The sequence below is a fragment of the Dendropsophus ebraccatus genome, chromosome 6, assembly GCF_027789765.1.
Source record: "Dendropsophus ebraccatus isolate aDenEbr1 chromosome 6, aDenEbr1.pat, whole genome shotgun sequence".
NCBI classification, from domain to species: domain Eukaryota; kingdom Metazoa; phylum Chordata; class Amphibia; order Anura; family Hylidae; genus Dendropsophus; species Dendropsophus ebraccatus.
In genome coordinates, this window is record NC_091459.1 from 140,785,543 (window position 1) to 140,812,177 (window position 26,635).

General features: G+C 43.2%; 2 protein-coding genes across 2 annotated transcripts in view; one reads left to right on the top strand and one right to left on the bottom strand.

The window, feature by feature from the left end:
- The window catches only part of VSNL1 (visinin like 1), a 166,727-nt gene extending 156,129 nt beyond the window's left edge, over positions 1-10,598 (bottom strand). The window contains exon 1 of the mRNA XM_069973146.1: positions 10,536-10,598. Coding sequence (XP_069829247.1) covers positions 10,536-10,540 — 5 coding nt within the window. The 5' untranslated portion in view covers positions 10,541-10,598. The remainder of the gene's footprint in view (positions 1-10,535) is intronic.
- Positions 10,599-13,762: 3,164 nt separating this feature from the next.
- RAD51AP2 (RAD51 associated protein 2) overlaps positions 13,763-26,635 on the top strand; it is a 50,009-nt gene continuing 37,136 nt past the window's right edge. Inside the window, exon 1 of the mRNA XM_069973144.1 lies at positions 13,763-13,890. The gene's annotated coding sequence lies outside the window, so the exon portion shown is untranslated. The remainder of the gene's footprint in view (positions 13,891-26,635) is intronic.

Genomic DNA, 26,635 nt, shown 5'->3' on the forward strand with positions numbered 1-26,635 from the left:
GAGGAAAAGTGAGGGAAACAAGCCTGCACCTGTGACAGGAGGAAACACAACATGTGACAAACAGCAGTTAAAGTGACACTGTCACCCCCAATAATCATTTTTTAATCTTTATAGGTGTGTGTAACCCGCCTATATCTCTCTGCATACCTGTAATTGTTTTTCAGTTTCATGAGGTGGCTTTGCCTGAAATTGTAACTTTGCCGAGTATCTTCTAGCGCCACTGGGCGGGGCTTGGTCCCTGAAGCTCCACATAGCCCCGCCCATTACAGCGCTGTTGACCCCGCCCACTTGGGCACGTCATATGTCCCGGCCACCGTTCCCTGTTTTGAGGCCTCCTTGACGTCGGTGACGTGCGTGTCCACATCCCCCGCCGTCTTCCGCGTGCGGGAGCGTCATGTGGCGCGCAGGCGCAGAAGGTGACCGCCGCGGTTGCACAGCCCGCCGATTACACCGGCCGCACCGTCCCTTGTTGTTTGGGACTCTCCGGAGGCCTCGCTGCGGCTGTGAAACCCTCCTCACAGCCAGCAGCAAGGCGCAGACATAGTGCGCAGGCGCACTGCGGCGGTCCTTTTCGGCGCATGCGCAGTCGCTGCTGGCTGTGAGGAGGGTTTCACAGCCGCAGCGAGGCCTCCGTAGAGTCCCAAACAACAAAGGACGGTGCGGCCGGTGTAATCAGCTGTGGGTGACCCGGCGGTCACCTTCTGCGCCTGCGCGCCACATGACGCTCCCGCACGCGGAAGACGGCGGGGGATGTGGACACGCACGTCACCGACGTCAAGGAGACCTCAAAACGGAGCGGCGGCCAGGACATATGACGTGCCCAAGGGGGCGGGGTCAGCGGCGCTGTAATGGGCGGGGCTATGTGGCGCTTCAGGGACCAAGCCCCGCCCAGTGGCGCTAGAAGATACTTGGCAAAGTTACAATTTCAGGCAAAGCCACCTCATGAAACAGAAAAACAATTACAGGTATGCAGAGAGATATAGGCGGGTTACACACACCTATAAAGATTGAAAAATGATTATTGGGGGTGACAGTGTCACTTTAACCCATGGACCTTTAGCTGTACATAGTGCAGTACATACAATAAATACAACAGTGACACCTAGTGGGGAAAACACATAATGCAATCTCCTTCATCCTCTTTTGTGTGAACCCTAGAGAGTTACTTTACCCAGGTGTATAGCACGGCAAATGCTGAGTTAAATAGGCCTTGGTTACATTCTCCCAGCAGAATGAAAATACGCTTTATGTAGAGCCCATAGGCTGTAACAGTCCATAGTATCGCAGTGTGCCATATGGTACGTGTGAAGGCATCCATATGCTATTTTTTTCTCTGTGGACAACCCCTTTTTTCAGACTTTAGGTAGAAGGGGACTGGTAATTGTACAGCAGCAGCCGAGCTGTATAATTCCATATTATACTGATCGTTCATAGCGACAGGTTCCCTTTAAATTTTGAATTAGTCACTGTATATGGCCACCTCTATCATGTAAAAACCCTCAGAGGTAAGAAAGTCCTTTTGTGGATTGCCATGTGACTGCCGTCTATTAGCCAGTGCACTGTCACAGATTGTATTGTCTCTATAATCTGTCACTTTTTGTACGTCAGCGCGGTCGATATTGAGAGGAGCGTTATGTTCTGTAATTGCATCCACTGAGTGGGGAGTTGTCATTTCACCCGGGAGACGCGCGCATCAAGAAGACGTGGCGTCTCGTAGAAAGTTAGATACGGCAATTTTCAAAAGCTCCCAGAGAGATTTCTAAAAATGTCGAAATGTTGACAGATTTATAAAACAAAAAAAATCAAAATGAATAATTATTATTTGAGAAAATGGCGGCGGTGGTCATAAGAGGAGTGCAACAAGTTCTTTGCTCATTGTGGGAGTGGGGCTTATTCATTTATTTCTTTGGGTAGTTTTATATGTATTGTACTGTATGGAGAAATTTAGTGGGCACTTCAGTTGCATGGGGCACCTCAAAGCGTGAGGGCGCTATCACTATGGAGAGGTCTCTAGGGGGTCCCTTTAACTGTGTATGGGCTATATAGGAAGTAAGGGGGAACTGTTAATGTGAGATGGGTACTAAGGGGGCACTAGGGGGTTTTAAAGGGGTATTCCACTCAAACATGCGGCCCATGCTAAAACTAACAATTCCTTCCATACTTGTTATTATCTATTCAGTCTCCTTCCCCCAGTTCTCAGCTGCTGCTTTACGTTGAAAATACAAAAATCACGTGAGAGAGATTTATCAAACTGGTGTAAAGTAGAATTGTCTCAGTTGCCCCTAGCAACCAATCAGATTCCACCTTCCATTTTTCAAAGAATCTGTGAGAAATGAAAGGTGGAATCTGATTGGTTGCTAGGGGCAACTAAGACAGTTCTACTTCACACCAGTTTGATACATCTCCCCCTATGTGGGAGAATTTTTTTCAATCTTTCACCGCTTCTGAGACGATTATTGTAAAAAAAAGTCCCTGACAGGCTTTATCTGCACCATTGTAGCTTCTTTGTAAGTCAGCATCTTATATAAATTTTGTGCTCATTTTCAGGGGATGTCTTATTTATCCATGAAGAATAATGCACATGTCACAAGCACAGCAGGAATAGAGTGTACAGTTTCCGGCCACTAGGGGGAGCTCATCACAGCACACTCGTACAGCACAGCAGAGACGGTGTACGGTATGGCGACAGGCAACAGAATAATGACGGACTGTGTGCAACTCTACGTCTGGCAGTAGAGGACATTGGGGATAGCGGCAGGTGACGGTCTATCACTGGGTGGGGGTTAGTTAGTAGAGTGCCTAAAAAAAAAGGAGCCAAAGATGTCTGGGCGGTAAAATCTGTAGTCACATCATGGCTCGAAGAATCGTCATGGTGGTACGGAGCAGATGGAGAAGAACGACTCCAGTCCGACCCCTTTAAGTTATACACATCTAGTTAAAACAAGAAAATAGATGTCAGCAGGGGCGTAGCTAGGATTCATAGGGCCCCATAGCAAAAAACTGTGTGGGGCCTTCCTCCCCTACACACTAATATATATATAAATACATACTCGGTGAAAATTCTCTTGTGGCCAGAGGCAGAATCCTATGGGTATATACATAGGTGCAGGAGCAGACTACCTTTTGCTTAACCCTTTATTTACTGCAGTGTGTAAGTGACCCAGTGTTCTCTTACATGCTGCAACACAAAAAAGGGTTAATACAGACGACAATTAGCTCTCTCCTTTGCTACTCCTGCACTGATAACCCCTGACCTCTGCAGGAACTCAGAGGTCAGAGGTTATGAGAGTAGTCAGGCAGAGAGCTAATTGTCTTCTGAATTAACCCTTTTTTTTTGTTTTGCAGCATGTAAGAGAACACTGGGTCACTTACACTCTGCAGTAAATAAGGGGTTAAGTAAAAGGACACAGGAGGCTCTTATCTTCCCTGGGCCCCATAGCAACCGCCTTCCCTGCCTCTATGGTAGCTACGCCACTGGATGTCAGGGTGGACATGCACTTTAAGTTTCTCTTCTTACCTAATGGATTTGGTTATAGCTAGAGGGAAGATATAGTGCTGTTTGTTTAACACAATGGTAAAGAAAGGGGTCAATGTCTTTTCATTTACTTTTTCCATTAAGTAAGGAGATGAAAAATCCATCAGTTTCTTCTGTTCTGATTTATCATCAATATGCACTTGGCAGCCTGGGCCCTCTTGTGTCTGTAACCTGTGAGTGACCGCTGAGGCCTCGGCATCTGATCAATGGACGTCTAACCCTCTCACCGCCTCCTTTGATTTGGCTTGGAATGAATTGTGATGTTTAGGCGCCCCAGACAAGAGCTGCGTTTTCTGCCTTTTTTCCGTGTCCACCGGCGGCGGCAGGTGAATTGTTGTTCTTCATCCTCATTCCCTGGTGACTACGGACATTCTCAGTTGTCTGAAGAAGTTAGGCCGGGAGCAGATCCTGATGAAGCTAAAGGGAAGCTTGTCACAGCTTGTCAGGAAGAAGGAGGTGAGGAAGTGGCAGATCCTAATTCTGTTAAAGGAAATTACAAAGGCTTTTCCTTCGCCAAGGTGACTGCTAAACGTTCATGCGCAAAACTAAATTGGATTTAATGGAGATTGATGTAGAGTTGCAAATGATAAGAGGAGCGTGGAGGGCAGCAATGTTTTATGGAGGTATGACTGTAGCTTTTAGCCACTGGTTTAAATGCAATTTGCCACATTCGGAGTATAAAATGCTAAACTGCTGCTCCTCACACCATGTGGTAGTTGTGGCTTCCTGCAATGATTTTAGTACAGATAGTGCTGACTCCCTGTTTCTCTATGTAATAGTATAGGTACAGATAGTACTGCCTCCCTGTCTCTCTATGTAATGATGTAGGTACAGATAGTACTGCCTCCCTGTCTCTCTATGTAATCATGTAGGTACAGATAGCACCGCCTCCCTGTCTCTCTATGTAATAGTATAGGTACAGATAGCACTGCCTCCCTGTCTCTCTATGTAATGATGTAGGTACAGATAGAACTGCCTCCCTGTCTCTCTATGTAATGATATAGGTACAGATAGCACTGCCTCCCTGTCTCTCTATGTAATGGTGTAGGTACAGATAGCACTGCCTCCCTGTCTCTCTATGTAATGATGTAGGAACAGATAGCACTGCCTTCCTGTCTCTCTATGTAATGATGTAGGTACAGATAGTACTGCCTCCCTGTCTCTCTATGTAATGGTGTAGGTACAGATAGTACTGCCTCCCTGTCTCTCTATGTAATCATGTAGGTACAGATAGCACTGCCTCCCTGTCTCTCTATGTAATGGTGTAGGTACAGATAGCACTGCCTCCCTCTGTCTCTATGTAATGATATAGGTACAGATAGCACTGCCTCCCTGTCTCTCTATGTAATGGTGTAGGTACAGATAGCACTGCCTCCCTCTGTCTCTATGTAATGATATAGGTACAGATAGCACTGCCTCCCTGTCTCTCTATGTAATGATGTAGGTACAGATAGCGCTGCCTCCCTGTCTCTCTATGTAATGATGTAGGTACAGATAGTACTGCCTCCCTGTCTCACTATGTAATGATGTAGGTACAGATAGCACTGCCTCCCTCTCTCTCTATGTAATAATGTAGGTATTGACAGCACTGCCTCCCTGTCTATGTAATGATGTAGGTACAGATAGTACTGCCTTCCTGTCTCTCTATGTAATGATGTAGGTACAGATAGCACTGCCTCCCTGTCTCTTTATGTAATGGTGTAGGTACAGATAGTACTGCCTCCCTGTCTCTCTATGTAATGATGTAGGTACAGAAAATATTGACTTGTCTCTCTGTGTAATGATGTAGGTACAGATAGTGCTGCCTCCCTTTCTCTCTATGTAATGATGTAGGTACAGATAGTACTGCCTCCCTGTCTCTCTATGTAATAATGTAGGTACAGATAGCACTGCCTCCTTGTCTCTCTGTATGATGTAGGTACAGATAGTGCTGACTCCCTGTTTCTCTATGTAATAGTATAGGTACAGATAGCACTGCCTCCCTGTCTCTCTATGTAATGATGTAGGTACAGATAGTACTGCCTCCCTGTCTCTCTATGTAATGATGTAGGTACAGATAGCACTGCCTCCCTGTCTCTCTATGTAATGATGTAGGTACAGATAGCACTGCCTCCCTGTCTCTCTATGTAATGATGTAGGTACAGATAGCACTGCCTCCCTGTCTCTCTATGTAATCATGTAGGTACAGATAGCACCGCCTCCCTGTCTCTCTATGTAATAGTATAGGTACAGATAGCACTGCCTCCCTGTCTCTCTATGTAATAGTATAGGTACAGATAGCACTGCCTCCCTGTCTCTCTATGTAATGATGTAGGTACAAATAGTACTGCCTCCCTGTCTCTCTATGTAATGATATAGTTACAGATAGCACTGCCTCCCTGTCTCTCTATGTAATGGTGTAGGTACAGATAGCACTGCCTCCCTGTCTCTCTATGTAATGATGTAGGTACAGATAGCACTGCCTCCCTGTCTCTCTATGTAATGATGTAGGTACAGATAGTACTGCCTCCCTGTCTCTCTATGTAATGGTGTAGGTACAGATAGTACTGCCTCCCTGTCTCTCTATGTAATCATGTAGGTACAGATAGCACTGCCTCCATGTCTCTCTATGTAATGGTGTAGGTACAGATAGTACTGCCTCCCTGTCTCTCTATGTAATAATGTAGGTACAGATAGCACTGCCTCCCTCTGTCTCTATGTAATGATATAGGTACAGATAGCACTGCCTCCCTGTCTCTCTATGTAATGGTGTAGGTACAGATAGCACTGCCTCCCTCTGTCTCTATGTAATGATATAGGTACAGATAGCACTGCCTCCCTGTCTCTCTATGTAATGATGTAGGGACAGATAGCACTGCCTCCCAGTCTCACTATGTAATGATGTAGGTACAGATAGTGCTGCCTCCCTGTCTCTCTATGTAATGATGTAGGTACAGATAGCACTGCCTCCTTGTCTCACTATGTAATGATGTAGGTACAGATTGCACTGCCTCCCTCTCTCTCTATGTAATAATGTAGGTATTGACAGCACTGCCTCCCTGTCTATGTAATGATGTAGGTACAGATAGTACTGCCTTCCTGTCTCTCTATGTAATGATGTAGGTACAGATAGCACTGCCTCCCTGTCTCTTTATGTAATGGTGTAGGTACAGATAGTACTGCCTCCCTGTCTCTCTATGTAATGATGTAGGTACAGAAAATATTGACTTGTCTCTCTGTGTAATGATGTAGGTACAGATAGTGCTGCCTCCCTTTCTCTCTATGTAATGATGTAGGTACAGATAGTACTGCCTCCCTGTCTCTCTATGTAATAATGTAGGTACAGATAGCACTGCCTCCTTGTCTCTCTGTATGATGTAGGTACAGATAGTACTGCCTCCCTGTCTTTCTGTGTAATGATGTAGGTACAGATAGCACTGCCTCCCTGTCTCTCTATGTAATTGTGTATGCACAGATAATACTGCCTCCCTGCCTCTCTATGTGTGGTGTCCCACTCTTAAGTGCCCTAGGCACCTGTTGTAAAGTTCTCACTCCAGGCTGAGTGGTGATGACGATAGTATTCTGTTGTTTCACCACTAGATGGCAGTGTTCTTTATACACTTCTGCTCTTGGTTGCACAGCTAAAGTTACTAATCGGTTAATGTTGTTGTTGTACCATGTGTTCAGTGCTGACCTATGGGAACTGCTCTTTCTTCTTCTGCCTATCCTTGCTCTTCACACACACAGACCACCCAGTAGGAGGAGTTAGTTAGCTCCATGAGGAAGCAGTTCAGTGCAGTCTAGTCTAGTCTATACACAGACACATGTGTATGCAGATGCAACTAGAGACACTCCGCTCTATCAGTATTCCTACTATATCTACTATGCAGTGGTAAACACTACAAGAGGGAGAAGAGTCTAGGAACATCCTAGCCCGTACCAAGAACCAGTCTAAAAGGTGCAGGGCAGTATCCTGATACACAAGAGGAACTAGCCTAGATAGGACAAAGCTACCAGAGGGTCTACGTATCCTATCTCGCAGTGCAGGTAACCGGGAAGGCTCAGAAATTAACTTCACCCAGATAACCACAAGTGGGGCTTGTATTACCCTATTAGTATGAGTCCCTCGACACTGTAGGGCAGAAGGTGGTCAGACTATAGTCTATACATGGGAACAAGTAAACTTCTCAGTCTCAAGTAATCTCTCAAGTTCCGGCAGAGTACATTGCTACATTGGGTTAGGACTCCTTTGACAAACTGCTCTTTTCTACGCTACTCTACTCCCTACTCTTCCAGCACTGCAACATCTACCTCTACTCTACTTTACTTCTTCAAGCATCTCCTCAGCACAAACGAGTTCAAGCACTGAAGTCCGTGTAAAGATCTGTCTATTTGCTGTAAAAGTGTTTTGTACTATCAAGAGACTGTAAAGCTGTTATATTTTTATATAACTGGGACTTCTATCCTCTGCACCAGCACCTATACACACTAGCTGCACACCTTTTTTCCCCTTTCTGTGGGTGGTGGTACCGATAGTCCGGGTGGGTCAATTGCCACTCAGTGACAAGAGCCCAAGGGACCCATCACAACTCGGCAGGTCACTGACCATTTGAGGAGTACAGCCAGCCACTATACAAAGCAGTTACCAACATCCCACCTGTGAGCTGGCCTAGCATAGGTGTCATAACACTTAGGGCCCTATTCCACCGGACGATTTTCGTTAAGATTATCGTTAAATCGTTCGAATCTAAACTATAATCGTTCGTTTGAATAGCAGTTAACGACTAACGACCGAACGAGAAATCGTTAATCAATTAATAAGACCTGGACCTATTTTTATCGTTGCTCATTCGCAAATCGTTTGCATTGAATAAGAAGTCGTCCGGTTGTTCGCAGTAGTGACGAATGCAATAGCGACGACAAGACGACCGCAAGAACGTTCATAAGTAACGATTATCTTTCCATGTAATTGGGTGAACGATTTCAGGTCTTTTGTAATAGCGGTTGTTTGGATCGTTTATCGTTAACGATTATGCGAACGATAATCGTCCCGTGGAATAGGGCCCTTACATCTTTGGCTGAGCTGTCACAACCACCTGTCATACCATCACCCATATGTAATGATTGAGGTACAGATAGCACTGCCTCCTGGACTCTCTGTGTACTCATACGTTGGTATCCAGAGTCACAGCCACTTGTATTGTTCAACTACTGTCCCAGGTTAGTTACAGCCAATGTACCAGAAGTACATCTTCACATGGATAGAACGGCACCGGCGCACGGAAGGCGTTGCACGGTGGTTTTTTTTAAGTGCGGACCGGTTCCTTCAATGGTGTTGTTCTATTCCCAGGAGCTGTGTCATAGAGGGACAGAGGTTTCCTCCCACTGGGCACTTCAGCCCCGGCCGGTGCCCGGCAATGGATTGGTGCTGTAAGTGGGAACTGGGCCGCAGTTCAAAAAAAGGACTGCGGCACCGGCTTCCCTGTGCCAGTGCCGCTCTATCCATGTAAAAATCTTAAAGCGAATGTACTGCTAATACATTCCCTGAATACATTCCCTGAAACTAAATAAATTGATATTTTTGAGACATAAAATATATCGCCCAAAATATTGTTTGCGCATAGGCTTATAGTACAGCCATTCAACCAGAGCTTGTTATAGGAGGCAGAGACCAAACCCGCCATTAGTATGGTACGGTCATGGCATGGTCGTACTATGAACGAATACCTGGCGCCTGTCATCTTTTGCCTTTGATCCGCCATATTTAAAGTAATTAAAGAGCCAAATAATATAAACCGTTTTGCAGCCCTTTTACGTGTTCCGTAACTTTACCAGAACTTTTCCCTTAATGAAACCTGATCAGCATATAATCGAGGCTTTAGAATGAGCTCAAGTGCTTCATTACCTGTAATTTGTTCTGCATTTTAGCTCTCACATACTGCTTTAGCCGAGGTGTTACTGAATTGTCTTTTTTAACTAGATGCAGAACCGTTCTCACAAATGTTGCAAAAGCCACAAGACAAAGGTAACGTACATGGTCCGACTCTGCCAATCGTCACACATCACCACATGAGGAGTACTAGGCCACAGGTTCCCCACTATGGTGTTAGAGCATATGGCGGTAATAGGATGGTTCCCCCACCCCGTAATTCACAATGGTCGCCCATTGGTTTAGATTGTCCCTTTCTACTACTGTCTATATTATAAGCATCAAGAGGGTGCATTGCTTTGTTTGTAGTCTGTAACAATAGAGAGACATGTATCTGCGTAGGAGCTGTACTTGGAAAGAGAAAGGCAAACCAGTATGCACAGGCTGCGCCCCAAATATCAATAAATGAATCTTTATTAGAATGTCATGGAAAACACACTACATTAAAGTCATACTGTCACCCTCCTTACTCTATGTGCTCTTCTACGCACCATCCACAAGGTTAGATGCTGCACATTCAATATATACCTGTATAAAATGTGTCTCTGTCTTCATTTTATTGGCGCAAAGTGTCAACTAAGCGGGGCTTCATGGCAGTTGGGCCCTCCCCCAGCTGAGAAATGTTCCCAACTGCCATGAAGCCCCGCCTAGTTGACACTCTTAAACAGTAAAATGAAGCAAGAGTAAGTGGGATAACAGTATCTCTTTAAAAACACTTAAAAGTTTGTATATTTGTATGCTTTTTTTGCACATTGATGTATAAGTTTGTACTCATATACAGCTTTTTTTCTTTTAAACATTTTTCTTGTGTGCATTAGCACTCTTCCTCTGCGCTTACACTTTCACTTGGTTCTACCATTGTGGACTGTACTATTCATACTGCTTATTTATATTTATGTTAACTTATTGCCATGTACTGTTCCTCTAACTCACAGTTAGTGGGTGTGAGTGGAGATCAATGGATCTTACCAGGACCAGTGACAAGTTTATTAATAGTTTTTAAAAGGAATCTGTCACTAGGTATATATCGCCTTAAATGAGTGCAGCAGAAACTATTCACAGAATTGCTGAATAGATTGGTGTATTACTTACATCATTCTGCTCAGCTGTTCTCCTTATATGCAGGAGAATAGGATTCTTGCCACACCCCCACCCAGTTGACTGCCTATACACAGCATGAGTAGATAACTGCCAATCAGCAGCTGGTGGGCGGAGTTTTCTGCCTCTTATGAATATTCAGGACTACTGGGCTCATGCACACAATGGAGAGGACTACTAGCTAGCACTCATAGGGGGAAAGTTATCAATCCAGAAAGTTGCATTTTTTGGCATAAAATGGCCAGATGCGAATTAATTTATTTTTTTGCAAATAAAATATTCGCATCTGGCCATTTTACGCTACCTTTGCCAGTGGGACGGGGAGGGGGTGTGGAGGGTGCGGAACGGGGGGCGCGGACTCTGGGTCTGCTTCATTTATCGTTTTTTCGCAACAAAGAATGATAAGGAAACCTACACCAGCTCTGAGCTGTCGTAGGTTTCCTTGCGCACACACTGGTGCGCACAGGATTTACAAAGAGGCAATGCGCCACTACATAAATCTCCGTAGTGTCGGTGCTGTGGAGACATTTTTACGTCCGGCGGACTTAATAAATGTCCCCCATAGTGTTACACAAATTGTACTTTAAATTAGATATATTACATGTCTGTTTCAAGTAATTTGGATAGGGCTAGCATTAAGATTGATGGAGAGGGGATCTTTTTTGTTGGGAGTGGGGATAATTGTTTATTTTATGATTTTAATTTTTTTATTTACTTTTTTAATTGATTAATTTTTATTATTAGGCCTGTCTCTCCGAAATGGTCCGAAATGACCTTTGGGGAACACAGCTACAATGGCTCTGAGCTGGTATAGGTTTACACTACAATTAACTCCTGAAAGCTGGGGTAAATCATAGTAAGTTCAGTGGAAAGGGAGGACATATGCTTTTTGTTCACCATAACCCGCCCATCCCTGCCGCCCACCTGGCAAGTAGTGAGCAGATTCGGCAAAAAAAAAAGCACAAACTATTACATCAATGCTTCGTTTGCACAATATTTTGCGCCTTTTATTGGGTCTGCACTAGGCGCTCATTTGATACAGCGGCCCCCCATTCTGCCAACTAAGCAAGTCACCATTAATATATGATTAGCTTGAGTTATAAAAATTATTCTACCCCTGTAATCTTGGCTACTGTTTCACAATGGTAACTGGTGATCCAGCGACAGTCCATGGATGCCCAATTGATGTCAATGGAGGATAAAGGATATGGTTTCAGCATAAGAGCCTAACAAACAAAACAACAAAAAAAGACAATAAAAGTAAACTCAGCCATTGTCACACTGTGCTTCCATGGGCCCACCAAAGAAGACTATTCGGAGGGCCTTGACCTTACATATATGCAGAACATCATAATCTATGGGGGACATTTATACAACATGGTGTAAAGTGAAGCTGGCTCAGTCGCCCCTAGCAACCAATCAGATTCCACCTTTCATTCCTCACAGACTCTTTGGAAAATTAAAGGTGGAATCTGATTGGTTGCTAGGGGCAACTGGGCCAGTTTCACTTTACACCATGTTTGATAAATCCCCCTCCATGTCCTTATTATTGTACATAAAAGACATATCATGGTTACAAGCCATATAGTGGCAAGTCAATGGCCCCAATGTCAGCTCCACATGTAATTTTTTTTTGCCCTTTAGGGTCTATTACCACATCAGAGCCTGGATCCTCCAGTACAAGGATGGCAAATTTTGGGCCTCCAGTCGTTGCAAAACTACAATTCCCATCATACCCAAACAGTCAGGCATGATGGAAATCGTAGTTCGGTTCATTAGAAAGGTTTCCCATCCCTGCTCTGTTATATACCCTAAACCCAAACTAAGGCCCTGCTGCTTCCCAACATGACTGGACTGCGATCAAGCCATCCATCTCATCTACTTCATCCTTTAGGACACCAGAAATAGAGTTACACGAAGCGATTTTTACAGACTAACGATAAACGATCGCAAACGAGATTGTTTATTGTTAATCTGAAATCGTTCACCATATTACACAGAACGATGGCAGTTAGTTACGATCGTTACTATAATCGTTAATATGATCGTTTACTCCTTGTACAATTACACTGAACGATTAGTGAACAAATGCGGAACTTGAGTGAATGAATAGTTAACGATTAGCGACTGATTAGCAAACGATTAACGATAATTTTAGGTTCAGATCTAAGTCAACGATCAACAACATACAATTTTTTCGATTGTTGCCTGCAGTTACACAGAACGATTATCATTTAAATTCGAACGATATAACGATTTTTCGCATAATAATCGTCCCATGTAATAGGGCACATAGAGGTTGACCAACCTTCCTATGAGAACTGCCCAGTATTCTGTTCTCCCAGTATACAGAGGTAGAAATGATCTCCACATTCTGGAATTTTTTTGACTTCATCGGCATAAAACATCTCTTTCAAGATTTTCTCCAATTAAGATTTTTGGGGAATAATTGCATTGTATTTCCTCTGAGTACAGGAAGTATCTGGTCCGACGGAGGCCTTCCCTATATAGAAGAACACAAGGGGAACATCTGGCTGCAATTACCAGCATTTAGCGGCCTTCAAAGGTTGTCAGAAATACATGGAAGGTAATTATAGCTTTTTAATAGTATAATCTTCATGGAAATGGGCATGTTTGACAGGGAGAGTCACGGCAGTGATATAGGAATGAGGGCGACTATTATACGGCATGTAGATCCTCACGTACAGGGGGAATATATGACATCCGTATACATTTCTGTTATGTCACTAAGAAGACTCTATAATAGGGGAGACCACAACAGAGACTCACCTTGTCATGTTATAAAAGGTTAATATCAAATAAGAATAAAGGGTTCAGTCGCTCCCTCACACCACTATGGGAAGTTAGCTTTCCCTTTAAAGGGGTACTCCACTTAAGAAACATTTAAAAGGGTACTCCGGCAAAAATATTTTTCTTTCAAATCAGCTGGTGTCAGAAAGTTATACAGATTTGTAATTTTCTTCTATATAAAAATAGCCAGTCTTCCAGTACTTATCAGCTGCTGTATGTCCTGCAGGACGTGGTGTATTCTTTCCAGTCTGACACATTGCTCTCTGCTGCCACCTCTGTCCATGTCAGGAACTGTCCAGAGCAGGAGAGGATTTGCTACTACTCAGCACAGTTCCTGACTTGAAGGAAAAGCCACCTTTTCAAGGTGGTGTCATAAAGCTACTTTACATAGCGTTTCTTCCTGTAGGTCTCCATACATCTTTAGGCTATGTGAAGACTATGTAAGAGACCGTCCGGGTCACGGAACGGCCGATCTCTGAAAAGATCATCTCGTCCGGTACTGTGTATATGCTCCGTACGGGATCCCATAGACTGAGAGGTAACATATATTTTCGCAATAATCACAGCCGTTGTACAATACGTTATACATTGTGTGAACATAGCCTTATAACGCTCTCCTCAATGAGAATTAGTATTCTTTTGGTCCCAATACAGCAATAAAAATGTTTCTATTACCTACTATTAGAAACCAATGTAATGCAATTCCAAAGCACAGGGCAACCTTATCATGTTGTTCAATGATGCAAAACTGGACCCAGTAGCAATGTTTCGGGATGCCGTACCAGCGCCCCAATAACATTGACAATGGCTGTGCCTAACCAAAAGGTATAGTAATAGTCTCCATTACTGTCGAACAAACCACCATACATACAGTATGTGTACTCTTATTGGGGTACAACCACCAAGCCCCCATAACAGTAAATAAAGACAGCAACAGTATAGTGTTCCACATACACCATTCTTCCTGCCCTATTTTAGTGCTATAAAGTCACATATAGAAGTGAGTATATAGAAGCAGTATAAACTCCCCTCTGTGATCTGACCAGCACCATTGCCTGCAGCAGCGGGTTATAACATAGCTGAGGCCGTTAATACTTTATAGCTTTGTATTAGTACTTTAGGACTGCAGGTAGAGTTTAGAGCCATGTGTTTGTCAGGAGCTCGGTCCTATAAGACTGAAATATACGGCCTTGTTGTTAACTGTGAAATAAAAAGAAATGTTCTCGGGGGAAAATGGATGAATATAATAAAAGAGGAAATTGATATAATAAACTTACTAACGACTACAGACTTCCATTAGCCGGATCCACTCGTACAATACTCCCATAGCGTATAATAGCGCCTCACCATTGCCAAGTCGCGTGGTTTTTAAAAAGTTTTTCTTATGATTGTATTATGCTTTGAAAAATTGCGCTGACGATAAGTGCATTGCCAAACCACGTCAGTCAGGGCCAGGGGCGGATTAACTTTACTATGGGCCCCCCCCCAACCCACTGTAACTATGTAACTTAGTCTTATTCCTCCATAGTGCAGCCTGTAAAGGACCTGTGGTGACATCATTGTCACATGATAAGGTCCTTCAATATATTCTCTAATGTTACTGCATTGTCTCCTGGCTGCAGTTTTGCACTGATTTGTGCAAAATTGCGGTAAAAAGCAGCGATTTTTATGCAAATCATAACTGAACATAAGTCTGTTTGGGGGGCCATGGGCCCCTCAGGAGCTCAGGGCCCCGGCTACCGCCTGAAAGAGATCTATTATAATCCACTACTGGTCAGGGCTGTGGAGGCAGTCAGCAGAACTTTTTCCCACTCCAACTCCAAGTTCGGACTCTGACGTCTTCATAAATTGCTCCTGTATAACTAGAAACGTTAAATTTACTATAAGTTAGTACTATATTTACTAACATATAATAAATTAATTATACACCATGCATAATATGTCAACTTTTATGTTTTTATTTATACAGCTCGGGTGGCATTTAAAAGAAACATGAATAATCAGTCAAAGGTTATTAATCCAATTGGGTCTCACTGCTGAAACCTGCTGGGATCAGGAGATATTGTCGGGGAGAGAGCGCAGCAGCCATGCCATGCACTGTCTACGTAGTCTCACAGACTTACATTGACCGACTCAGCTGTAACAAAGATACGTCCGGGGAATGAATGGCATGGCTGCTGTGGTCTCTCCTGGCTATATCTCCTGATCACAGCATGGGACCCCATGTGATAGATAAGGCTGGGTTCACACTACGTTTTTGCAATCCATTTTTTTGCAAAAAATGGATGGAAAAAACTGATGCATGTGTATACATCCGTTTTCATCCGTTTTCCATTGAATTCCATTATAATAAGAAAGGATCCGTTTTGATTCTTTCTTTTTATAATGAAAGTCAATGGAAAAACGGATCAAAACGGATGTACACACATGCATACGTTTTTTCCATCCGTTTTTAATCCATTTTTTAAAAAAAACGGATTGCAAAAAACGTAGTGTGAACCCAGCCTAACTTTGACATGTTTTCTGTAGGTGTTTTGAACCGAGTTTAGTTGGATCCTTCATGCCCAGTTTTGTATACCTAATGTGAGCTCAAGAAAGGCCAGTGTTAGGAACCATCTCTCTGAGGTGACCTTAACGTGGTGAGATGGTACACTCTCTTTGATTAAATGGTTTGCTAAGAACCTAATTTAAAATATATATATCTGTAGAGGAGTTTTTTTATCATGTGTTTGATGGGTGGACTATACACGGTGAGCCTTAGGGCTCTACTACACCAAACTATTATCGTCCGTATTTGGCAGATTACTGGACGTTCCAGACGATAATTGTTTGGAGTAAAAGGTCACGTTAAAAGGCAACAATCAGCTAAACTTTCAACATGTGGAATGAAAATGATCATGACATGTCACAGGAGCGGTAGCAGCAGACTGCCACTGTCTTCAATGGGCCATCCGGACGATCTAAGGATTGTCCGGGCAGCCCCTCCTGCAGCTCCCCGTGGCCCCTCCCACTCACTGTCTATGCAAGGAATGAGGAGAAAGCGAGTGCTGAGCTGACAGCTGTCCATCCTGCTGCACGTTTGTCTGCCCATAGAGTGTACAGGGCAGGAATCCGCGGCGGGTCTCACTGCAAATTTGCAGCAAGAAATCCGCTGTGGATGCGCCCAGTGTGTTTGTACCCTAAATGAGCAATAAAATGGTAAAAAGCAAAAACAGCAGCACAATGAGAACCCATAAGCATTCCTATGTCCTATTGCTATCCCCACAGTTTGTTGGGGTCCACAAGCTCTTCATTCATTGTAGGAAGATTGTGTCTCCAGTCTCAGTATCGGTGAGGGTCCAGTTGGTGGGACCCACAAGGATCACCATGTTATTCCCTATCCTATGGAGTACCACAGAGTATTGGGCTTTATTTTCTTTAATATGACCTAGTAGAGGCATTGCACAGTAAAATATACATCAATGATACCAAACCGTGTAAAGTAATTAACCAAAAAACACTCGCAAATAAGGTTTAACACTACTAAATATAAGAGAAGGGAAAGTCCATATCAAGTTTCTGCTATAAATGGGGAAACAATTGGTAAAACTGACATGGATAAAGGATAACCAGATGATTGGCAGGGGTTTGACCACTGGGAACCCCACTAATTCTGAAATGGAACCCTGGAATGAGTGGAGCGCACTGAACTACAATAATTCTCTACGGGGCTTCAGATCATTGGGCCTAGCAAGATCAGTAAAGGTCCCAGTGGTCAGACTCCCACCATTTAGCATGCTGCACTCTATCCTGTGGATATATGTATATGTATCCTGTGTATATATATATATATATATATATAATCCCATATATATATATATATATATATATATATATATATATAAATAATCCCATATATATATATATATATATATATATATAAATAATCCCATATATATAACATCATGGTGTCTCCATAGCCACATGACGATGTAAGGGACTTTGGGACCTGTGCTCCTAAGTCATAAAACTTTTTCCTGACAGCTGTGACCATATATGAAGAAGTCGTAGTTATGAGGGGTTTCTTCTCTAGGAGGACACGTTTATAATGTAGCTCTGCACTCAATCAAATTGGTATGTGGAGGAAAAGCTGCTTTATAAGAGATAAAGATCAGAAACTTTCATAGTAAGAGGGGCCGGCAGCGGCCGTGTGCTAAGCTCATGCTGTTCTTTATATTTTACCTAGTAAGAAATATATCTATGAATATGCAATGATACTTAAAACTGCTAAGGAGCCTTTATTGCCCCATCCTAAAGGGATTCTGTCACTAGGTTGATGCCGCCTTAAATGAGGGCAGCATAAACTATTCACAGAAATGCTGAACAGATCGATGTATTACTTACATCAGTCTGTTCAGCCGTTCTCCTAATATGCAGGAGAATAGGATTCTTGCCGCACCCCTCCCCCCGCCCTCCAGCTGCTGATTGACAGTTGATTGCCTATTCACAACATGGATAACTACCAATTAGCAGCTGGTGGGCGGAGCTTTCTGCTTCTCATGGATATCCAAGACTACTGGGCTCATGCACATAATGGAGAGGACTACTTATTGTCCATGTTATTCAGGAGGAGATCTCTGGATAAGCTGCACAGAACAATGTAAGTGATACATCATTTTATTTAGCTTCTCTGTCACTAGTTTATGCTACACTGAGATAGGACGGCCTAAACCTGCTGACAGAATCTCTTTAAATTTTAAACATAAGTATAGGGCCCTATATACCCAGTCACATTTTTGCATACCTCAAAACTACCTTTACTACTGGGGACCCCTGACTTACCTACCTACTGTTTGATTTTAGCTACTTAAGGGTGAAAACTACCTACCTAATGGGGCACTCTGCCTTACCTACTGGGGGACACCTGTCTTCCTATTGGGTATACCTTGGACTTACCTACCTATTGAGGGACCTATCTAACTAATTAGAAAAACTACCTACCCACTAGCTGACTGTAAGTAGGCAACCACCTGGCCGAGAAAATGGGACGTGAGTGTTGTGAGTGTGATGTATACAGCACTCAGACACCAAGAGCACTGTTTATGGGACTCCTCAGTATAGCCTAGATTAGTGGTCGCCAATCTTCAAGGTCATAAAGAGAGAACGGACCAGTGTCTGTGCATGCTCCTTGCTGCTCCATTCTCCTGGAGGACATTTGACCTATGTTCTCATGGACGATGGGGTAGAGAACGGACAAGCTAGTTATCCCCCATATTGTTTATAAGGGATACTTTTTTTTATCTTGGGATAACCCTATTAAAGCACATCTGCTGTAATGTAAATTGGAATAGCTCAAAACTAACTCTCGTTTCCCCCACCAGACTCATTCCAAGGCCCTTTGGCCAATTTACCATCCCTTGGATACCAATGAGACCAAGGAGTTTATATATTTGCATGGGTTTCTTCCCAGCCTTGAGTGAATTTTGATCATAAGCCCCTTTAAGCACAAGGACTGAATATGTTGGTGCCATAGAGCCAACATAAATATATATATAGCTATATACTAAATGATGTAGTTCTTCTAGATAGGTAAATCGTGTGCTCTCTTTCACCATGTAATAACAAAAGTGATGGGACCAACCAGGACTGTACCTTCTCATTGAGTGCCATTACATCTTCATGGTTTCTCCACTGTTGTACATGCTCCTGTCCACATAAATAAGATGGCGCTGTGAAGCCTTCAGGTCCCCAGTGCAATCCTCCTCTACCTTCTTCTGGAGCGTTCAGGTCTTTCATGCTCAGCTGCAGGTATTGGACCTACCAGCTATATACTGATGGCTGGTGGCATGTTGTATATGGAGCTGGGCACACACCTCAGCACATACCTGCTTTATATGGGTCAAACACTAAATAATGGGCCCCATGTCAAACCATAAAATTACTCTAGATGTTATGTTTACTCTGATTTTATTAAGATTTTGTTTTAGAATAGCAGAGAAATTACAACAACAACAAAATTTACATTCAAGGAAACAGAAGGCCAATACAAAATAAAGCTTGCGCCACGAAAAGTGACCTCAAAATGAGCAGTAAGGCACAATTAAAAAAAAAAACCCATAACATTATGGTCAGCACAATATATAATAAGCCCTAGCGTTACACATTCCGCTGATCCTCATCTGGCTGTATCTGAAGCCAAAAAATACACCATATATGAACTACAAGACACAAAAGAAGGATGAACAAACACCACAAAAGAGAAGAAAAGAAAGAGAAACAAGGGAAAGCACAAGAGGGACATAACCGGGAAATCCAGAAATCCACCATCAGTTCACCTTAGGGTATCTGCAAAGCCTGGGGCCTCTACCTGGAACGTCCACGCTGTCCAGACCTTCTTGAAAGCGTCCGATCGGCCCTGTGCCTCGGCTACCAGCTCCTCCGCACGTTGTATGTAAAATTACTCTAGATGTTAAACCGGCATCTAAATATAGACACTGGGTCCCAAAAAATTCAAACCCTTAGATGAGACTAAAAGACTGCAGTATTTCTGACATACAGTGCCACCCATGCCCCCAGTGCCGGACTGTCCCGCTAGAAGACCGGAAAATCTTCCAGTGGGTCCCCAGCTCTAGAACCTGCAGTAACACTGACTGACGTGTAATTTCTCACTGGTTCTTCATCTGTGGCCCCCAGGATCATTTCCTCTGGTGGGCCCCAGTCACCCCAATCCAACATTGCATATCCTCTCTCTCTCACAGACTCCTTATGTGTTCCCTCCTTTCTACCACAGACGGGTCTCTCTTCTCCCTCTGTTTCTCACAGACAGCCCCCGTCGCTCCTTCCCTTTCTCACACAACTCTTCTGCTTCTCTTTCCTGTGTCTCTTCTGCTGCTCCACCTCTCTGGTAACACTACATGACCTTTGACATGACTATGATGCCCCCCATTTTTTTGCCATGATTATGTGTGTAACATGGCAAAACTGGAAGAGGGTATCCCTGCAGGACATAAAAACATACATCCATTTTGGGTGGCTGCCATAGGGCTAAGTGGACGTATGATAATGCACCATTGCTTGTATTGTGTACATTTCTTGCTGCTCCGTCTCCTCCAATGCAGCGGCCTCTTTATACCGTCACAAGCTAGTAGAGATTAGCAGCAACGCCCTACCCCTCCTGCATACAACTTTTAAGGTGACTCACCTATGTCAAAAACATATACATAGGTTCAAATGTCTCGTTTTATCGGGTATATTAGTAGATTTCCTGTTCCCATGTGTATTAATGGTTTTATATTTTTGATAGCTGTAAACTTACTGAATAGGCCTCAAACATCTACCATTGGGGTTTCCCCCAAACACAGTAAATCATTGTCTGCTCCTGCCTAAGTTGGTAGTTCCTCCGACATTCACACTGAGCAAATACAGCGAAATTCCGCAGCGGAGCTCAACGCTGCGGAATCCCGCCGTGCTCAGTGTCCTGCAGTCAGTGAATGGGATGGGATGACATGTCAATTCTTTGAGTGGAGAGGGGAGGAAGCGGTTACGTGCGTGCCCTCCCACTCACTTACTGCAGGACACTGAGCATGGTGGGATTCCGCGGCCTGCCGAATTTGCTCAGTGTGAACTAGGCCTTCTATTGTGTATGACCACTTTTAGAGCTGAGCAAACCTGGAGCATGCTCGATTCGATCCGAGCCCGAACTTTCGGCATTTGATTAGCGGCGGCTGCTGAACTTGGATAAAGCCCTAAGGCTATGTGGAAAACATTTATACAGACAAACACTGGGTTTTAGTTTTTAAAAAAATATATATGATTTTTATTATGTATACATTGGTACCAAATACAGAATATTTCTCATTAGAAAAAAGTTTAAAAATGACCACAATAAAAAAGTATAATACCATAAAAAACTGGTGTCAGCAGATATACATCATCATGGACGGTGCAGCTATGATAATCTCATTTAATTCTAGTCCTCTGCCTCAATATGTCACACAGGGGTATATATGTATCTAGGGACTAAAAGATCTCCTAGTCTCCCATATGCTTACATACAATTTGCAAGAGGTATACAATCAGCAATTATTATCTTCTGATTCTATTGCACTCACCCATGCTGCCAGAACACCAGAGAGAGCCGTCCCTACGTACGTTTCGGTATCTTCCTCGGGGAACTGCCCCTGTCTATTCCTTACCCCCTTATATATGTCTGGATCCCCAATTAGTTTGCCCGCATTTCCGGGATTGCGGCGCGCCGAGCCGGAAGCGGAGACCACGTCACATCCGGGCAGGCAGCTCACTCCTAGTGCGCATGACCGCAACATTACGTCACGGACATGCGCACATCGGATATTGAGGCCCCCCGGATACGACGCCGGCGTCAGCAACCGTCTCAGCGCGCACGTCCAGAGCTGCAGGGTCACGTGTCTAAATCGTCCAATAAAAGTATGCTCTATCTATGCCATTGCAGATGTGTACCTATAAACCACCCTATCCAAATAAGCTAACCAGTGCTGAGTGATCTTAAAGTAGCGGGGATGTTGCTATCTGCCTGTAAGTCCCATTATGTGAATACAATCTAAATCTACCTATTGTTTCAAAAATATATATATATACATAATTCTAAAGAGGAAAGTGTGATATATCAATAGGTGATCACATATAAAGTGCCAATGTGCAAAAATGTTAATTATACAAAGTATACATAAATTAATACTACAATATAAGTCAAATCCATATAAAACGTGAAAATAATAATATAAGTATAATAATTTTATCAATCATCATAAAGTGCAAGTGCAAAAGAATACAATATATTCATAAATAAAGCTGTGCAAACATCCTGTGCCGAAAATATATAGGGGGCTCAAACGAACCCCATATTGTGGGTCAAACGACACAGCATATATCACTAATTACTATATCCTATATTGATATCACTATAGTCCTGCCGGCTTCCCCATATTTCAGCACTGCCATCTTCCCCACTTCCATGGTGTACTTCAAAAAACATCTTGCAAGGAAAAAGGTTCACCCTAACTTGATCCAAGAAAGATCCTAAAATAGTCAAGAAACCTGAAAAAAATATATTAATGCAGATAAAGAAGAGTAAAGAAAAGAAAAAAGACAGAAATAACAAGAAAAACAGTATAAATATGGGTTCAAAGAAAAGAAACAAAGCTACAGTTCTCATTTAGGCCTCTTGGGGCCAAGGTACCTAAAATGGTGAACCACCGACACTCCTTTTGTGCTAAAATCTTCAGAACATTGCCCCCTCTGATTCCAACCTTGACTTTCTCAATGCCTCTCACCATAAAACTTTTGGGGTCACTGCCATGAAAGAGTTTAAAATGTTTAGGTATTGTTTTAAGAGTATCAATCTCATCAATGTTTTTAGCTGCCAGGATCCCCCTTACATGTTCCCGCACTCTAACTTTTAGCTCCTGTGCGGTCAGCCCCACATATATCTTACCACAGCCACACGTGGCATAATATACCACATGTGTGCTGCTGCAAGATATATAATCACGTATTTTATAGTCTTTTTCCCCATATACTGAGGAGAAAGAGTCAGTTCTCAACACATTGGGGCAGGCAACACAGTTGCCACATGGGTAACATCCTGTCCTCACATGAGTTATCCCAAACGGATTCTCTGGTTTTGCCACATAGTGGCTCTTAACCAGAAGATCCTTGAGATTTTTACCTCTTCTGGCTGTCATGGATGGAGTTTTAGGTAGTTTTGTTGCTAGCACTGGGTCTGTTTGTAAGACCGACCAGTGCTTCTGGAGGATACTCCTCATTGTCTCCCACTTACAGTTATATGTCGAGACAAATCTCACAGTATTGTCATTTTTCTTTCCCCTCATGTTATCACCCGTCTGTAAAATATCTTCTCTCTTAGTTTTTTTCGCCCTTCTGAAGCCCCTCTCTATTACCCTATTACTATAGCCCCTATCTCTGAAGCGACCTTTTAGGTCCTCCGCTTGGGCCATAAATCTGGTCTCAGAGGAGCATAATCGCCTCATACGAAGGAACTGACCTGTAGGTACAGCTCTGATGGTGGCCGGTGTATGTGCAGAGGTGGCGTGCAGCGGAGAATTAGTTGCTGTTGCTTTCCGGAATACGTCTGTCTGCAACAATCCATCGCTGCCACACTCGATTTGGATGTCAAGGAACTCTATCTTTTTCGGATCACTTTTATAGGTTAGTCTAATATTGACATCATTTAGATTCAATTCCTTCATGAAGTCCTTCAATTGGGACTCCGACCCCTGCCAAACAAACAGAACATCATCAATATACCGCAGCCAACACTGCACATGGGGTGCAGCCTGGGTGCCCCCACACTGGAAAACCCCCCTTTCCCAAAATCCAAGGAAGAGGTTGGCGTATGAGGGCGCACAAGCCGCCCCCATGGCAGTGCCCCGCAACTGCAAATAAAAACTATCCTTAAATACAAAGAAATTATGTGTCAAAATAAATTTTAACAGTTCTAATATCAGTCGGCAGGTGTCGGAGTCCCAATGGCTTGCATCGAGAAAGAATTTTACGGCTCGTAGACCATCATCATGGCGGATACAGGTGTACAGGGACTCTACGTCCGCTGCCACCAATAGCATGTCTGGATCCACAAAGATCCCATCAACTCTTGCCAGTGCGTCCGAGGTGTCCCTAATGCGTGCCCTCCCACTCACTTACTGCAGGACACTGAGCATGTGAACTAGGCCTTCTATTGTGTATGACCACTTTTAGAGCTGAGCAAACCTGGAGCATGCTCGATTCGATCCGAGCCCGAACTTTCGGCATTTGATTAGCGGCGGCTGCTGAACTTGGATAAAGCCCTAAGGCTATGTGGAAAACATGGATATAGTATATGGATATTGGCTGTATCCATGTTTTCCAGACAACCTTAGAGCTTTATCTAAGTTCAGCAGCCCCCGCTAATCAAATACCGAACGTTCGGGTTCGGATCGACTCGAACCCGAACCCGGTTCGCTCATCTCTAACCACTTTAACCAGGGAATTTTTTTTTTAAAATTAACAGTCATCAGAAAGTTATACAAATTTGTTAATTACTTTATATAAAATCATAGGCAGAAATATATATATATATATATATTTTATTTATTTGGGGTTATTTGAACCCCCCCCCCAATCCAAAAATTAAAGGGGTACTCAGGCGAAAAGAAATTCTTTCAAAATCAACTGGTGTTAGAAAGTTATATAGATTTGTAATCTACTTCTATTTAAAAATAGCAAGTCTTCCAGTACTTGTCTGCTGCTGTATGTCCTGCAGGAAGTGATGCATTCTTTCCAGTGTAACACAGTGCTCTCTGCTGCCACCTCTGTTCGAGACAGGAACTGTCCAGAGCAGCAGCAAATCCCCATAGAAAACCTCTCCTGGTCTGGACAGTTCCTGACATGGACAGAGGTGGGAGCAGAGAGCACTTTGTCAGAATAGAAAGAATACACCACTTCCTGCAGGACATACAGCAGCTGATAAGTACTTGAAGGTTGTAGATTTTTAAATATAAGTAATTTAGAAATCTGTATAACTTTAAAAAAATATTTTTTCTGCGGACTACCCCTTTAACTGTCCTGGTATACCCCTGTCATATATAATAGTGACGTTTCCTCTACATCCAGGGAGAGGCTATGATTGAAAAGAACTTCTAGAATAATTAATCATTTGGACCTTCTGTATAAGAAGAGAGAGTTTTTTTTATATATGTTCCGCCTAGAATCACTTTATATAGCAATCACTTACAGGCTCGTTCAGCAAATTACAGCAACCATGACATGTAAACAGCCGTACATAAGTGTGTATTTACCATACTCATTCAATAAATTGGTGTATAAAATCCGGGCCTTATCTACAGTATAATAATGCATATTAAGATTGCACCGGGAATTAAAATAGCAGATCTATTATTAAATCATACATGGTGTGTTTGTTTTATTCTATTTGCCGCTGGTACATTAATGTCAGAGCTGACACTGGTAAATCTTGTAAGCCATTACGCCCACATGGCACTTATAGCAGCGGGTGGCGGCTCTGCCATTGAAAACTTCTTCTGTGTAACGAAAATTATATTGTGGTTCTTGTAGTTACAGGAAAAAGACTATGAAAGTCTCTAAAAGTCTCCTGTAATATAGGTAAAAGGTCAGTAAGGCTTATATACTGGAGATCACAATATGCTCTTATTTTTCCCAAGTAATGAACGACTCCCAAAGTGTAACCCTGCTATAGTGGCTATTATGAGAGTCCGGGCCTAAGGGTGACAACTGCAGGAAGAAAGTAATGGAAGTAGATGGTAGTATATGAGGGCACACTGTAGCTGGTGGTATATGAGGGTACACTGTAGCTGGTAGTATATAAAGGTACACTGTAGATGGTAGTATATGAGGGCACACTGTAGATGGTAGTATATGAGGGCACACTGTAGATGGTAGTATATGAGGGCACACTGTAGCTGGTAGTCAGGGGCGTAGCTAATGTCTCCTGGGCCCTGGTGCGAGAGGCCAACTTGGGCCCCCCCCCCCCCCCCCTCCTTTCACGACCAAGTGATGCTATTGGTGTGTGTGTATATATATATATATATATATATATATATATATATACACACACACAGTGGTGCCTTGGATTATGAGCATAATTCGTTCCAGGACCGTGCTTGTAATCCAAATCCACTCTTAAACCAAAGCAAATTTTCCTATAAGAAATCATGTAAATGCAGACAATTGCTTCCACACCCCAAATATATTTATTATTCTGTACTGTACAGTAATGGAGAGGATGGGAAACACAAGGGCGGACAGAGACTGCAGGGAGCATGAAGGAATGAGCAGGGCAGATGTGGGCACATACATGCAGCGCTCTCTGTCCGGGGAGAGAGGGGTTACAGCTATGGAGAGATTACCCCCCCACCACAGTCCTGTCCCCTGATGTAAGCCCCAGCCTGAAGGGGATCTGCTATGATTTGGAAGGTGTTTAGAGTACAGTGCTGTAGACCCCGCTATGCAGGCCATGCCCCTTCTCCACTCGCGCTCCCACCCAATACAGGAAGTTCTTAAACCAAAGCAATGCTCTTAAACCAAGTCACAATTTTGAAAAACTGTGAGCTCTTAAACCAAAACGCTCTTAAACGAAGTTACTCTTAAACCAAGGTACCACTGTATATATATACATACACACATTATATATATATATATATATATATATATATATATACACACACACCAAGACAGATATTACCTATTACTGCCATACTGTTACCGACCAAATCCTGTATACTGAGACC